General features: G+C 42.2%; 1 protein-coding gene across 1 annotated transcript in view; it reads left to right on the top strand.

Moving 5' to 3' along the window:
• Positions 1-7,520: 7,520 nt before the first annotated feature.
• Positions 7,521-16,845, top strand: part of Rbm17 (RNA binding motif protein 17) — a 30,679-nt gene continuing 21,354 nt past the window's right edge. The window contains exons 1-2 of the mRNA XM_021650902.2: positions 7,521-7,677; positions 12,158-12,295. Coding sequence (XP_021506577.1) covers positions 12,173-12,295 — 123 coding nt within the window. The 5' untranslated portion in view covers positions 7,521-7,677; positions 12,158-12,172. The remainder of the gene's footprint in view (positions 7,678-12,157; positions 12,296-16,845) is intronic.

The following is a 16,845-nucleotide window of genomic DNA, read 5'->3' as shown; positions in this document are numbered from 1 at the left end:
TCTGAGGGCCTTTCTTCATTGTCCTTCAAGGCCATCCTGGGTGCAACTGTAATACTTCTGCTGTCTATTTCCAACAAGCATCTATATGGTAAGCTTGCTTCTCTGAAAGAAGCTAAGTCTTTTCCTCTTCTGAAGTGGATGTAACAGGTCCCTCACTTGCCTATAGGTAAGAGTGGAAGGAAGAGTGCATTAGTTCACTTTCCTGTCAATGTGACAAAAGACCAGACAGAAGCAACTTAAATGTGAAAAGAGTTTATTTTGGCTTATGATTTCAAATAGTCTAGATAATTATCCGGGCATGGTGGTGCATACCGTTAATCCCAGCACTTGGCAGGCAGAAGCAGGTGGATCTCTGAGTTCAAAGCCAGCCTGGTCTATATAGTGAATAGCCATGACTACATAGAGAGACCCTATGTCAAAAACAAACAAACAAACAAGCAAACAATCACCTTAGATAATTGCAAAGCTTTGGATATGATAGTCAATGATAAACCAAGTTCTTAATTTCTGAGTTTCTAAGAAATTGGACTTCAGAATTCTAAGATGAAATTCAGTAAAATTCTAAGAAGTCATTCCTGTTTTGCTTGGATGTGTGTGTCATGTATGTGCATGTGAGTACATGTGATTGCATTGGGGTGACATGTGTGTGTATGCAGATGCCAGAAGTTGACAGTGAGTGTATTATTTGATTGTATCCTACTTTATTAAGGCTGAGTTTTTAACTGAACCCAGAACTAAGCCCTCCAACACTGTGACGCAAAGCCAGCTTTCTTCTGTCTTTGTAAGACTGTTATCTCAGATATTTGTTTACAGTGTTAGAAAGCTGATAAATCGCTGTTCATTGGTGGAAAATGGAGCCAAATCCAGGACCTGTGCATTAAGACATTTATGAACTTTGGCAGAAAAAAAACCCTTCCCATTTCTTCATTTGCAAACGGGTATGTAACAGATAGCTTATATCATTTAAAAGGAATAAATTAGAGTAAATATGGAATTTACTCCTTGTGGTGTTTGGTGTGTATGAGGGGCTTGTTAGACAGCATTTTTTATTAGAATGGAGATAAGGAGAGAGTTTCAGTAAGACTCTAAACTGGAAACTAAACCGTGCAGGGTCAGAAATATTCCTGGTGGAGGGTTGACTGCTGATCAGTATAGTCAAGGTATCTGGCTTGTCGCAGAGGCTCCTCTGTGACCTCCTGAGTGCCGGGCTTTAGTTAGGCCACCACACCCACTGAACTTTTACATGGGTGCTGGGGATTTGAACTGTGGTCACCGTGCTTTCCTGGCAAGTGCTGTATCTTCCCAGCCATCATTCTCCTTATTACATCGTCTTCCCATAAGGCTGCTGAATGTACAAAAAAAAAAAAAAAAAAAAAAAAGACAGCTTCTGCTAGGCAGACCTCAGTTCTCATTACAACTCAGTAACTCACCAGTTGTATAGCCTCAGAAAATTGCCTAACTTTTGTGAGCCTCAGTTTTCCATTACGAGAAGTGGGCATAATTCCTGTCTGATCAGGAATAAATGCAGTGGCCGATGCTAACATTTCTAGCTGCAATCCTCTTTTACCATCCTAAGCATGTTTTAATGTATGTGCTGAGCCACGTCACTTCGCATCATCTCTGCCCCAGAGAGTGAGAAGAGTGTGACTCGAAAGGGTTACTAATCCCTCGAAACCCTCAGATGACAGATAAACTCATTTCCCAGCGTGCCCCACCTTGACTTACATGGCTTTGATGACCTGATCACACACCCTGGGGACCACATGAAGGTTGCCACTCAGAGCTGTACTCCCCATCAAAGACTTGCTTCTGCTCATGTACTCTGGGGATGAACTAAAGGAAACAATGGGAAGAACGAACAGCTTTCCAAGAAGACATCGCCGAGACCACGCTCTTTCTTTCACTGCTTGAGGTGTGAGGAGCTCACAACTGAAAGGATAAAGACTTTTATCATGTCACTTTATGTGTGTGCATACAGAAACGTGGAATTAAAAATAGCCACAGAGGAGGCACAGAAGTTGTGGGAGTGACCAACCAATGACTGCTCCAACTTGAGGACCATGCCACAAGAGGGAGCCCATGCCTGACACTGCCATGCCAGAGGCTGGATGGCCCAGAGACCAAAGATACAACCAAACACAGCTGGGGGGAAAAGTCAATGAAATGGTTCCTAATGATATTCTGCTGTACTTGTGCGCCCAAGCCTAGCACAATGGTCTTCAGAGAGGCTTCTTCCAGCAACTGATGGGAGTAGCTGCAGAGACCCAGAGCCAAACATTAGGGAAATATTAGGGGAATTCCATGAAAGACAGGGAGGAAGGGTTGTAAGAGCCAGTAGGGTCCAGGACACCACAAGATGATAGTGCACAGAATCAACTGTGCAGGACCCATAGGGGCTCACAGAGACTAAAGCAACAATCAGGGAGTCTGTACACATCTTAGGAGTCTTAGGTCCTTGGAATACATGTTATGGTTGTGTAGCTTGGTGTTCTTACAGGACTTCTAACAGTGGGAGTTGACTCTGACTCTTTTGCCTGCTTTTGGGATCCTTTTTCTCCTACTGGATGGCCTTATCCAACCTTGATGTGAGGTTATGTGCTCAGTCTTACTGTAACTTGCTGTACAGTTGTTATCCAGGGATGCCTGCTTTTTTCTGAAGGGAAACAAGAGTGAATCTGGGGAAGAGGGGAGGTTGGGAGATAGTGACTAGGAGTGGAAGGAGGGGAAACTGGAGTTAGGATATATGGGAAAAAATAAATAAAAAATTAAAAAGGAAAGAAATAAGAGGAGGAGGAGGAGGAGGAGAAGAACCACTGGAAAGCCATCAACCATACACAGAAATTACATTTTTGTTTCACAGTGTTTCAGATAAGATCCAGGGACTGACTCATACTAAGCAGGTATACTGTCACTGAGGGATACCATACACAAGTCCTGGGCTAGTGGTATAGTGGTAGGGCGTGGTTAAAACCATGAGCTCCAGGTTCAGTGGGAAACCCTGTTTCAAAATAAAAAGCAGGATGAGCCACGGCTTCTCCTCATGGCAGACCCTAGAGATAAGGTGCTTCCGGACTATCACAAGAAGCTGTCAGAGCACAAGCTGATCGATGACTGTCTTTAAGGAGCTAAGGAAACACTTAGAACTTACCAAGCAGCATGAAAACTATCATAACACACTACAAAGTGTTGGGCAGATTGTGGGTGAAGTGCTCAAACAGTTAACAGAAGAAAATTTCATTGTCAAAGCAATAAATGGACCAAGAGATGCTGTACGTTGTTAAAGGCAGCTTGATACTAAGCAAGCTGAAGCCAGGAAGGAGAGTTGCTTTGGGTGTGACTACACTAAACATTATGAGGTATTTGTCAAGAGGTGGAGCCATTGGTTTACAATATGCCACCCAAGGATCCAGGAAATGTTGCTTATTCTGAGATTGGAGGGCTGTCAGAACAGATTCGGTAATTAAGAGAGGGAATAGAACTAGCTCTTATAAACCCAGGTACTAGTCCTGTGTGTAGGAATGATACTCCAAAGGCTGTTTGCTATATGGACCACCAGGCACTGGGAAAATACTCTTGGAATGAGTTGTTGCCAGACAGCTAGACTGCAACTTCTTAAAGGTTGTATCTCTGTGAGTTTGAGACCAGCCTGGTCCACAGAGTGAGATCCATCTGCCTCTGCCTCCCTGAGTGCTGGGAAGGGGAGCATTTATTTTTTTTTAATTTTAATTTAATTTTATTTTAATTACACTTTTTTTACTTAGTATCCCCCCTAAGGGGAGCATTTCTTATGACTTATTTTATATTTTTCCTCATCCTAAAACAATGGAATAAAGTCTGTCTTAGTTGTCCTATAAAAAAAAAACCCACAAAAAGCAGACAGATAAAAATATGCCACACGTATAAAAATCATATACTCCAAGAAACAAAAAAAAAAAAATGTTACCCTTTACAATATTAGTAGTATGACTAGCTGGACATGATGGCACATGCCTTTAATCCCAGCCCTTGGAAGGCAAGAGGCAGGAGAATTTCTGTGAGTTAAGGCCAGTCTGGTCTACATAGTGAGTTCCAGGGCAACCAGGACTACATAAAGAGACCCTGTCTCAAAACAATAACAAAAGTATCATTATAAACACTACACACAGTTATACACAAATTACACGAGTATGAAGATTGTCACCTTCACTAAACTGCTTTCCTCTGAGACCACCTTCCCTCTTCACACCAGCCCCCAGTTTCTATCCATTTTTATTTTTACGCCAGGGCATTTGATCTACTCATTTTCCTCTGGCCCCAAATGCCCTTTGATCTTGCTTCCTTCTGGAGCATCTGTCCTGCTAATATTTTGTTTCCAATTAACTAATGTCCTATTTTTTTTAATTAATGCTATCATTTGCTTTCTGCTGTCCCTACTCCAGAAGGCTGAACACTGCTAGATAAATTCACAGGACTTGTTTGTATTGGGATTCCTATGTATGCTTGCTTTGCAGCTCTCCTGTCTCACAACGTTCCTCTTCCCAGTGGGAAGAAGAAAATCCTCATTTTAAAATGTTGTGTTCGTTGAAGGTTTAGAATAAGTCCATTGAGCTAAGAGGTTATGTAAGAAGCATGAATAGAACAAAATAAAAAATTTTAAAACGCCAGGCGTGGTGGCACATGCCTTAATTACAGCATTCAAGAAGCAGAGAGAGGCAGGCAGATCTCTGCGTTTGAGGTCAGCCTGGTCTACAGAGTGAGTTACGAGATGACTAGGGTTACATAGAGAAACCCTATCTTTAAAAACAGAAACAAGACAAAAAAAAATAATAAAATAAAACAACAAAAGCACCTCCCCCTCCCCCCCAAAAAACCAGCTACAACAGAACCCTAGAAGGAAGCCTTTATAAGAGATCTACCAAATTAACTTTATTTTAAAACCTCAATCTCCTTTAATAATGAGTTTGGGCGTAGTGAGAATTCTGGAAATTTGGTTTCTTTTAAAAACACAGAACTATTCTAAGAGTGTGTTTCTGTTTTAATCCCAGGTGTGGGGGCATGGGGCTGCTTCAGACTGTCCGCAGTAGCTTGTGTTCTACAGAGGCGACGTGCTTTTGCTGGCTGCGGATGGCTTCTGTGATTGTGTGGTGTTGGGAATTCTGAAAATGTTTCAGAGGGTATATAAATGCTAGAGCCCTGTTTAGGTGGGTCAGTGGCTGTTGGTCATTCAGGGGGTTGGTTGTGATTTGTTAATAGTCATGCTCAAGGAAGAAACAAAAGAAAGTCTTTCTCTGTCTCTTCCCCCTTTATCCTTCTTTCTCTCCTATCTAGTGATGGGGGTAAAGCTGGGGAATAAGCTGAGTACAGTGGTTCACACCAGTAACCCTAGCATTCTGGGAGGCAGAGACAGGCAAATCTCTGTGAGTTCTAGGCCAGCCTAGTCTACAAAGTAAGTCCAGGACAAGCCAAGGCTACACAGAGAAACTCTGTCTTGAAAAAAATATAAAACAAAAAAAACAAAACAACAAAAAAGAAAACTGGGGGAATAAATGGTGGGAAAAAGAAGAACTCACAAAGTAGCAAAGACTACAAGCAAAGTAGAAACAAAAAGAAAAAATTAGACTCAAGGATCTCTCTCTCTTTCTCCCTTGCATCCTCTTTCTCTCCTAAAGTAATAGGGGTGATTCCAGGGAATAAAGGATGGAAAAAAGAAGAACCCACAAAGTAGCAAAGACCAGCTACATATGGGTGTTTGGTCTGATTGTAAGTCTGTACACCACCAGTATGTGTGTTGCTCTCAGAGGCCATTGGATCCCCTGGGACTGGAGTTGCTGACGGTTGTGAGCTGCCATGTGGGTACTGGATATTGAACCACGGTTCTCTGGAAGGGCAGTCAGTGATCTTAACTGCTCTGTCCAGCCACACAAAACCAAAATCTCAACTAGTGTGTGTGTGTGTGTGTGTGTGTGAGAGAGAGAGAGAGAGAGAGAGAGAGAGAGTATCTGTGTATGTGTGTATGAATTTGTTATCCTTATTTATTAGTTCCTCTATAGTGTTTGCTATACATAATGTGATTATGCTATTTGGTGCATAGATTTTCCTAATTTTCTCCTTCATTAGAAATAGTATGTGTTATAAAATATCATGTAAAACCTTTGTCCAGAATTCAAACTGCACATGGTGTTGCTATCTGACTTCTTTATATTTACCTGCTATAAACTGGTACATCTTTTCCAGTATTTCATTTTCAAACTTTCAGAATTACTTGAGCACTTTCTTGTAAATCAGATTTTAGTTGACTGTAATGCTGATGTGTTCATTTGTGCTGAGGTCCATCTGATCTTCTACAGTTTTTTTTTAATCTTCCACAGTTTTATTACCTAGAAATAATTTTTCTTTTCTCTCTGTCTCTGTTTCTCTCTCTCTCTCTCTCTCTCTCTCTCTCTCTCTCTCTCTCTCATTTGTTTGTTTTGTTTTTGTTTTCAAGACAAGGTTTCTCTGTGTAGTCTTGGCTGTCCTGGAACTCACTGTGTAGACCAGCCTGGCCTGGAATGCAGAGATCTATCTGCCTCTGCCTCCCCAGTGTTAAGATTAAAGGTGTGTGTCACCACCTCTCAGCTATTGCTTGAAATATTTTTATTAATTTATTCATTTTATATTAGTCCCCTCCCTCATCTCTTCCCGGTCCCACCTTCACATCCTCTTCCCCCCATCCTCATCTCCTTGTCCTCAGAAAGTCCTCCCTTATCAACTGACCCCAGACTTCAGGACTGTCTGCATCCTCTTTTACTGTGCACTTGCAAGGCCGCCTAGCCGGGGGTTGAGGGGGGTGGGGGAGTGTTGGAAGAGCAGGCAACAGAGTTCATGTCAGAGACAGCCCCTGCTCCCCTTACTAGGTAACCCACATGGAGACTGAGCTGTCTTTCGGCTACATCTGAGCAGGGGCCCTGGGTCCTCTCCATGCATGGTCCTTGGTTGGTGTATGCTTGAAATTTTTTTTTCACGTAACTAAAGATGTGAAAAACACGTTTATGCAAAGCCCAGGTTTCTCTGACCTTTCTTTTGTCTCTAGCTTCATTTTTTTTTTTAAAGCGGGCAATATTTCTAGATTTTTACATTTTCCTCTGAAGACCTATCTCACCTTGTTTTGTTGTTTTATTTGTTTGTTTCGAGTGTGTAGCACTGGACGTCCTGCACTCGCTTTGCAGACCAGGCTGGTCAGCGTGTTTTTCGATGCTATTCTGCAACATCTCGCCTACAGAGATTTATTTCCAGCTTCTAGTTTATAAAGGAGTGATTAGCAATAAATAATTAGAGCCTCGTAGGGCATTCTCATCCATTCTACTAAAAAAAAAAAAAAAAAAAAAAAAAAGCCACACTGGATTTCGAAACCTTGCACCAATGGCACCATCTCTTGGTGAAGTAAGAGGCGGGCAGAGGGAAGGTGCAATGCAGTCCTCCCGTCAGCAGGGAGCAGTGCGAGCCGGGCAGTGCGGCTTAGCTTCCGCGATCACACGCAGGCGCAGACGTGTACTCCCGGCAGCCTCCGCGCTCTCACCCCGCGCGGCGGATCACCCTGCGGACTCGGCGGAGGGTAGTCGCCGCGGCGGGCTCGGGCTGTCGGCGGGCTTCCGCGCAGGGCGGCCTGGCTCCGCGCTGCCGCCGCCGTGGCCCATGGGCAGAATCGTCTCGGAAGTCCGGGTGAGTGGCGCCGTGGCGGTCCCGGGCAGGCGGGCAGATCCGGAACGGGGACTCGGGTGAGCGCGCCTCCACAGATGCGCTGAACGCGAGGCCGCGGCTCTAGGCCGCGCCGTGAGGGGCGCGGGGATGCGGGCGCGGCACCCCGAGCTGCCAAGGGCGTGCTCAACCCTCCACGGCGGACCCCTTCAGCTTGCCATGCTCGACCGGGCCACCGAGATCTTCCCTCCACCTGTCTTGATCGCCTTGACAGTAGAGAACGTACTTTTCTCCTGTTCGTGGTCCATGTCCAGACCAAGTTGTCGCTAGATCCCGGTAACCCAGAGTGTGTCAGGCCTCAGGGATGGAGTGGCAAAAAAAAAAAAAAAAAAACCCAAACTTGTTTCCTTCCAGGATTCCAGAAGTAAGGGTTGAGGGCGTTGTCTCACCTGGACAGGTAGAGGCAGTTGTAACCCCCAGTATGTTCAGCTCCGTGTGAAGGGGAGTTTTAGCGTTCATGTCCATCCCCTAATTCTTGAGCTCCTTTTGCTTGGACTAGGTGTGTTATGAATGCGTGTTGCAAGTTAAGTGAGGTATTTCTCCAGAGGTTAGATCTTTAAGAAGCAGGTTTGGACATCCAGGCCCAGATTGATCTGAAGAGCCAGCGTACAACCTGGAAAGACCTGGAAGAGGAGCTGTCGTTTATTAAGTTTAGAGGAACTTCATCAGAGGCGCAGAAGTGGGAATGCTGCACTGATGATTATGTGGAAAAGCAACAGCAGCGAAGCACCGTAGGGCATTCTGTAGTTTAAGGCGTTGTGACAAGGGATGAGGAGAGATTTAGAGGGGTGATCAAATCTTGACCATCCGTTGGTAAGTCAAGAAGGGAGGACCATTGACATATAAATTCTTCTTGGTAAGGGCACATGAGGAATGAATGCATGATTTCCTAGATAATTCTGCTGTGCTCAGAGTAATCTCCCTGCAGCAGGAGGCTCTTTTAAATCATTCGATACAGTGCGCACGTACTGGGATTAGCTGTAAGCCTTTCAAGACAAACGAATGTTCGCAAACATGAGTAACCTAGCCCGGGGTGGTGGCATATGCCTGGCACTCCTGTACTTGGGAGGTGCAGGCAGGAACATTCGGGATTCAAGAACAAGCCACATGTAGAAATCAGAGGACAGCCTGTAGGAGTCAGTGTTCTCCTTCTACCATATGGACCCTCATTGACCCTGGTTTGTTATTACATAGTTTTCCCTGAACATAGATTTTTCACACAGCCTTCCAGCAGGGAAAGCTTACTGTGGTAGTAATTCTACAAGTCTTTCAGAACAGTAGGGAAACCTGCTCTGCTGTATACTCACGTTTCAAATTATTTAGTTTGCTTTTGATAGGCTCAGGCCTGTGGTATTTTGATAATTCCGATGGGAAATTTAAGCTGTCAGATAAGGCATAGCTACAGATAGAGGGAAATAAATGATTCTCTTAAAAAATGTCATTATATTCAAATATAAGATGTGATTGTATGTCAAGCTAACAAAGGGATACGCTTTTTATAGCTGCTCTTGGTTGTCAACTTGGCTACAGCTAGAATTAACCAAAACCCAAATGGCTGGCCATACCTGTGAGAGATTGTTTGATTGTTTTTGTTTTTCTGTGAGACAGGTTTCTTTTTGTAACAGCCCTGGCTGTCCTTGGCTCTGTAGACCATGCTGGCCTTCCACTTTCTATCATTTTGGAAAGACCTCCTTCTATTTGGATCTTAGAGTTGGAAATATACTTTTTAAATCTGGGCCACACCTGCTGACAGCCTTTATAAAAGACATGGAAGAAGGAAGTTTGCTCTTTGCTTGCTTGTTCTTGCTCTCGTTAGCAAGTCCTTGCCTTCACTGACCATAGAGCCTACTTCTTGGGGATTCCAGAGTATAATGAAGATCAGCGGAGACACCCAGCCCCGTGGACTGAACAACTGCTGGATTCTTGGACCTCCTGTTTGTAGGTAGCCATTGTTAGATGAGCTGGACCACAGCCTCTAAGCCATTCAAATAAATCCCCACATATATATGAAATTTTATAAGTTCTATTCATCTAGAGTCTAGAGAACCCTGACTAATAAAATTAGGTGATCTGACCAAAGGGTAACATTGCCATAAAAAATAAACTAAGGTCTGGGGGAGGGAGGTTAGGTTAGTGGATTGCTGACAGGTAAACCCTTAAGGCCTTAAGTTGAGATCCTGACACCCATGTAAAACTTTCTATACAGAGGTGCATACCTATAACCCCAGCTCTGGGGAGGTCAAGAAAGGAGGGCCTCTAGGGCATACTAGCTAGCTAGTCTTGCCAAGTCAGTGAGTTCTGTGTTTGATAAAAGACCCTGTCTCAAAAAAATAAGGTGGATGGAGAGTGTCCATGGCTTCTGCATGCATGTACATATACATACAATGCAGTTCTTTGAACAGAAAGGTCAGTGAAAAGCAGAAAATTAAAATAACATTTTTACTAATAACATGTCTACTGAGGTGTAAAAGTGTGATTTCATGATCTGCTATAAAAAACTACCAAATGCTGGAGAGATGACAAGAGAAAAAAAGCTAGTCAGATCACATGGAATTGTCAACTGACCATCTTCAATTAGAAATGAAATAAAATCACAGAAGTGTCTCACAGAGCCGCATTAATTAAGCAGCAGCCTTGAGTGGTGGTACGTACCTTTTATCGAAGCACTTAGGAGGCAGAGGAGCTGAGTTTGAGGCCAGCTTGGTCTATGAATCAAATTCTTGGTCAGCTAGAGCTACACAGATCCTGTCTCAAGAGAAAAGTGGCATATTAAATAGGAATTTTCAGGTGGAAGGGCTCTGTTGGAAGCTGAGATTCTCTCAGAGTTTGACTTTATTTTTAAACCTAAAGGTTATGAAAATACATCTGTCAGAGTTAATACTTTTTCATAAGGCAGTACACCACTATTTGCTAATATTAGGTACCTGTTTAACTTTTTATTCTTAGATTTATATATAGCACAGGCTGACTTGGAACTCTTGTTTCTTAGCCTTCTGGTGAGCTTATCCTGTGGTAAAGTAAACAAACATAACACAGTTACACCGTTTTAGGTATTTTATAAGTATACACTTATATGGCAGTATGGTTAGTTGTGTTGTTTTTTGTTTTTGTTTTTTGTCACCTTGACACAGCTAGAGTCATCTGGGAAGAGGGAAACTTAACTGAAAATTGTCTCCATCAATTGGCCTGTAGGCAAGTCTGTGCATTTTCTTGATGTGGGTGGGCCCAGGCTGTTGTGGATGGTTCCACCCTTTGCAGGTGGTCCTGCATTATATACGAAGCAAGCAGAGCCAGCCAGTAAGTAGTACTCCATGGTCTCTGCTTCAGTTTCTGCCTCCAGGTTTCTGTCCTGCTTGAGTTCCTGCCTTGACTTTCCCTTAGTGAGGGACTATGATGGGACATGTAAGCCAAGTAAACCCTCCCAGATTGTTCTAGGTCATGGTGATTGTCACAACAATAGAGAGCAGACCAAAGGCAAGTGGTAAATATATTCAAAATTGCTCAACTTTTTGCCTTTTTTAAGGAAAAAATATTGAGATAGGATTTCATGTAGCCCAAGCTGGCCTAGAACTCACTGTTTAGTCAAGGATGACCATGAATTTCTGATCCTCCTGCTGCATACAGTCAGACCCAGGGCTTCGGGTATGCTCTGCACCTGAGCTCTATTCAAAGCCCCACAGTGTTAATAAACAGGAGTATTTAACAGACAGTCCGTTCATTACTCTTCCCTCAGTAGTCATGTTTTGTAAAACCACAGAATCATTCTTAACATCTTTTTTCCTGTGAAGTTATGTAATTAGGCTCTCATGTCCTAGGCCAGTCTCAGACTCCTTGTGTAGCTTGATGGCCTCGTGCTCTACATTGTCTAGTGTCCACTTCCCAAGCTGAGATAACAAGCACATGCCCCACAGCGGGTTTACATGTTTTTTTATCAAAGGACAGCTGCCTGTGCTGATCCAGCCTACCAACTGCTGCTGTCAAAAGACTTCCACTTTCTGCCACTGAGATGAACAGTAAACTGGATCTTTATAGTTAATAATGCCCCAAATGGAGAGCTTCCATCCTACCTCATTGTCTGTTCTAGAACTGAAGGATTTTACTCATGAATCACTTCACCACAGTCTTGTAGATTGAGAAGTTAATTCTAGGCTGGGCCTAGTGGCATATGCTAGGACTTAGGAAGATAGGAAAGAGAATCACAAATTCAAAGTCAACCTCATCATTGTGATGAGTTCAGGGCTGGCCTGAGCTACACGAAAACCAGTCTTAAAAGAAAAATTAATTCTAGAGAACTGTTTTTAAAATGGTGCATGGGTGTAGTTTTGCATATTAGAAAGAACCTTGCATTTGTGACAGCAGGGGTCCCTGGAGCCGATTTAACAGAGACGATCAAAACTTGCTTGTGTTTCACATTATTTCATCTCTGCTTTTGCTTGTCTTTCAGCTTTAATTAAAAAAGATGTCCCTATATGATGACCTGGGAGTGGAGACCAGTGACTCAAAAACTGAAGGCTGGTCTAAAAACTTCAAGCTTCTGCAGTCCCAGCTTCAGGTGAAGAAGGCAGCTCTCACTCAAGCGAAGGTAAGAACAGGCCCAGAACAGGAATGGGAAAGCCCACAAGGAAGTGGGTTCCTTGAGAATAGTTTCGTTTAAGCTTGTTCCTTTGCCTCCTTCATGGGTACACATAAACTAGTGAGTGGGAAGAGGGATGGAGAGTTGAGATTACTGTACTGCTTCTGGCTGTAGTGAACAACTGGACCATTTCACGGCATAGGAATGAAAAAAAAAAAGCACTATTCTCAACTCCTAGCCAGGAGGCTGGCTATAGACTTCAGCATGTTGGAGACTGACTGACAACTGTTTTCAGATGCTGCTTTTGTGGCCGTAGTGCTGATATTCTGTTAGTTCTGCTCTAGGCTGGCCCCAGTGATATACATTCCTAAGTAATATCCTGCTCGTTTATTTAGGAAGCTTGGAAGCAGCTTTGCAGAATAATCAGAGCCACAGTATGGATGGCAATATTTGTGAATATGTCCGGCATGTATAGTTATATGTACAAATTTCTCTCGTCTGTGTTGTATACCCATTAGACATGGGCACTGTCTTTGAAATATGGCAACTTTTTCTTTGTTTCTGTTTTTGAGATGGTACTCAATACGTAGTCTAGAGCCGGCTATGTAGACCATGCTGGCCTCAAATTCACAGAGATCCACCTGCCTCTGCCTCTCAAGTTCTGGGATTAAAGGCCTGTGCCACCACCACATTGAAAGTATGGAAGGTGTAATAAGAATGAAAATAGTTTGCTTTTTGTTTGATGTTCCTTAGGTTTTAGAGTTTGTGTCGTCAGTGGAGGCTTTAGCCCTCAGATGGGACTAGTATTGTTTTTATTGAACAAAAAAGTCTTGCTCTTGTATGAAGCACACTGTATCTGTACTGTGCTCCTTAAAGAAGAAAATTATAAAGGTTGACCGTGGTAGCACAACCCTTGTAATCTCAGCATTTGAGAGGCTGAGGCAGGAGCATTGCTCATAATTTGAGGCCAGTTTGGAATACAGCATGAGATCTTTTCTTTAAAGGGGGTGGGGAGGGGATTAGAAAATCTGCTTTGGAAATAGACACTGAAAAGTTGCTAATACAAGGATTTCATTGGTGGCTGGAGAGATGCTCATCAGTTAAGAGCATTTATTGTACTTGTAGAGGACCTTAGTTCAGACCCCAGCACCCACATTAAACATTTCACAACTACCTCTAACTCCAGCTCCAGGGAATCTGATACATGTTCTGACCTCTGTAGGCATGCGTGTGATACATAGACATACATATAAGCAAAACACTAAAACATTAAAATCATATGTATATATACACACACATATATCTGTTTCTAAGCTGAGGTATACATATAGCTCAGTGGTAGAGTACTTGCCTAGGTTATGTGAGTCTCAGGTTCAATCCCTAGAATCCCCTCCCCCAAAATAGTCTTTAACAGATAAAAACACCTACACGTACCTATAATCCCAGCACTTTTGAGCTGGAGGCAGAAGGCATGCTCAGAAATTTGAGACAAGCCTGTGCTACACTATAAGACCCTGCCTTCAAAAAATAAGCCAACTTTGTAGATTATGTATAACTGAGTTTTTAAAACCCATGTCTAATTTGTAATTTTCTATATCTGGCCAGTTCATAAATCTCTTCATAAGCTGAAGGTTCAGACATAAAGCTTTGAAACCAGCTTATATATTAGCTTGGAAGAGGAGGGGGTTTGGTATGAACGGGAGAAGGTGGAGTTGTAATGCTGGATGAATATGATGAAATACATTATATACATGTTTGAAATGTCATAAAATCTGGTATTATATGTAACTTATAAACACTAATACATTCTTAGTGGCTTGTTTGTTTGTTGTTGTTTTTTAGATAGGATCTCATTAGGATCTCCTTGGCTCTCCTGGTCATTAATGTAGACCGTTCTCTTAATGTAGGCTGTCCTCTTAACTCATAGAGATCTTCCTTTCTCTGCCTCCCAAGTGCTCGGATTAAAGGTGTGTGCCACCATGCTAGCCACTACTACATTTTAAACCAGCTTATACAAAGTAGAATTGAGAAAGTCTTTTTAAAAATAAGTACATTAAAAACTATAATGTTAGGGTTTTTCTTTTTTAATAAGCGTGTGTGTGTGTGTGTGTGTGTGTGTGTGTGTGTGTGTGTGAAAAATAAAGTTAGTTTTTAAAAAGTTGCTTAGGAGCAAGGAAATATTTTCTTACGAAATTTAGGCTGTTGGTGGCTCTCTACCTCAGTCTTTATGCTTCTTTTCTTTCTTTCTTTTTTTTTTTTTTTGCTTATTTTGTTTTTTCTTATCTCTCCACCCATACACATACACACACATTTTTTGCCAGTCTTGGCTGTCTTAGAACTCAGGGATCCATCTATTTTTGCCTTCAAAGTGCTGGGATCAAAGGTGTACACCACCACTCCCAGCTATCCAGATATTTAATGTAGCTGTTAGCAAATATCTTGAAATTGCATATAGATTTGAGTCAGTCAAAATAGAACGTTACTTTAGAAAAACCATCTGTGCTAACCTCACATGAATTTCGAAGATTCTCTATGTGGTTGATTTCTTAGGAAGACATGAAGGTGCATTGTATTGTTTCTCTTGTGTTCTTTGGTGACTTTCTCAGAGTACTAACCAAACTTGTAAAAAAACTTGTAAAAATATTTGGTAGGAAATTTTACCTGTATCTGAAAGATGAAGTGTAAAAGGAACTTTTATTTGCCTGATGTAATTGTTGTCTAGAAGGCTTATTTCCTCCATCTGCTAACCTAGGCCTAGACCTGGAAGCTTCTAGTCTCTGTACAATCTAATCTAGGCCTAGAATGTTTTCCATCTCTGAGACTTACTGCTGAATAAGTTCACCCTTTCTTGTTCTTACTGAGCTCCTAGCTGACTTGTTCAATCTGGCTTTTCTCTTGGCCTCTATATTGCTCTGCTTGGTCCCAAACTAACTCCAGCAATCTGCTCTAATTTTGTGGCTTCTTCTCATTCTCTGGCTTGTCTGTTTTCCCCTATATCTAGTTTGTTTTCTCAATCAACCTCTCTTCGTAAAACTGTCCAGGTGAAACTGCCTCCTCTCTCTGCCTTGCCCTTTAAGTAGCTTCCCTTTCCTCTGTCTTCTTGTGAGAGTTGGGGCGTATCTTATTCTAGCAACTCTTTCTCTGATTGGTCACGTTTTGTACCACTCAATTAGACATCACAATTTGATGATGATCACCCATCATCAAACATGGGTTCTTTCTTCTGCAAACTAACTTGGCCGTCATTGTTTGGGATAAAAGGCATGTACTAAGCCTGTACCTAAGCTTTTCTACCTGATATTTGCTCTATAGACCATGCTGGCCTTAAACTCAGATCTGCTTGCTTCTGTCTCCTGGACTAAAGGCTATTCCCGCTGGATCACATAGACCTAGAATGTCTTTGGATATGATCTCTTTCCAGAGCAGCCACGTTTTGAATTAAAATTTCTCTGCAATGAAGCTATGGCCTCATATTAAATTTAAAAACGAGCAAGTAAATGATTATCATAATCCCCATTGTAGAAACCTTAGGGTTTATGTTGTGGTTTTGTATTTGATACCTGAATATATGTTGTTTGCTTGTAGCACTGTCCAGAGAGCTCAGATTAAAAGAATGAAAGTTTTTAATAGTAAAACTGAGAAGTTAAACGTTCATGATCACTATCATTCCATGTGATTGATCAGCCATGGCATCTTAGCAACCTGAGAACTTGATGTAGTTCAGCAGCTCATGGTGAGACATTCTTGCCTTCAAGCTTTACCCTCAGTCTGACCAGGTTTTAGAAATGGTAGAATGTAGAAGTATAAATTAACGAGACTTGGGTAGAATAAGCATTAGTAAGAGTGGTGTCCCAGGGGAAAAACAAAGAAGATGGTGATAGTGTCAAGGAAGAGGGACTGCTAAAGTTTGAGACACAGATGACAAGTATATTTTGGAAACTGGCAGGGTCTTTGCTTAAAAACAAAAAAAAAACCAAAGACCAGCTATTTAAAACGCAGTTTGAAGCTGGTGGTACACGCCTTTAATACCAACACTTGGGGAAGCAGAGGCAGGTGGATCTCTATGAGTTTGAGGATCAGCCTTGTCTACAAAGCAAGTCCAGGACACCCAAGGCTACACAGAGAGACCCTGTCTCAAAAAAACAAAAAAAAAAGAAAAAGAAAATGCACTTTGAGGATGGTGAGATGGCTGCATGAGTCAGCCTGATGGCATGAGTTTGATCTCTAGATCCCCAGGGTGGAAAGAGACCTCAGTCCCTCAGGTTCAGGCACTATGGTACTTGCATGCCAATACACATGTGTGTACACACCCAAGTACACAAAAAAATGAGTAATTTTTAATTGGTTGGGGTAAGATCATACTAAAAGAAGTAGGGTAGGGTTTCCTCTGGAGGCAGAAGTGGATCTTTGTGATTTTAAAGGTAGCCATAAAGTGGTAGCATTTACTATAAACTTTAGAGAAAAGTGGAGGAAATCTGTGCTTTTAAAAAGACCTAAAAAAGGGAGGGGATGAAGATGTAGTTTAGTTGATAGAGTGTTTGCCTGGTTTTAAGAAGTCC

This window comes from Meriones unguiculatus, chromosome 19, assembly GCF_030254825.1.
Source record: "Meriones unguiculatus strain TT.TT164.6M chromosome 19, Bangor_MerUng_6.1, whole genome shotgun sequence".
Taxonomy (NCBI): Eukaryota; Metazoa; Chordata; class Mammalia; order Rodentia; family Muridae; genus Meriones; species Meriones unguiculatus.
The sequence above is the reverse complement of the archived record's forward strand: the minus strand, read 5'-3'. Positions and strand labels throughout refer to the sequence as shown.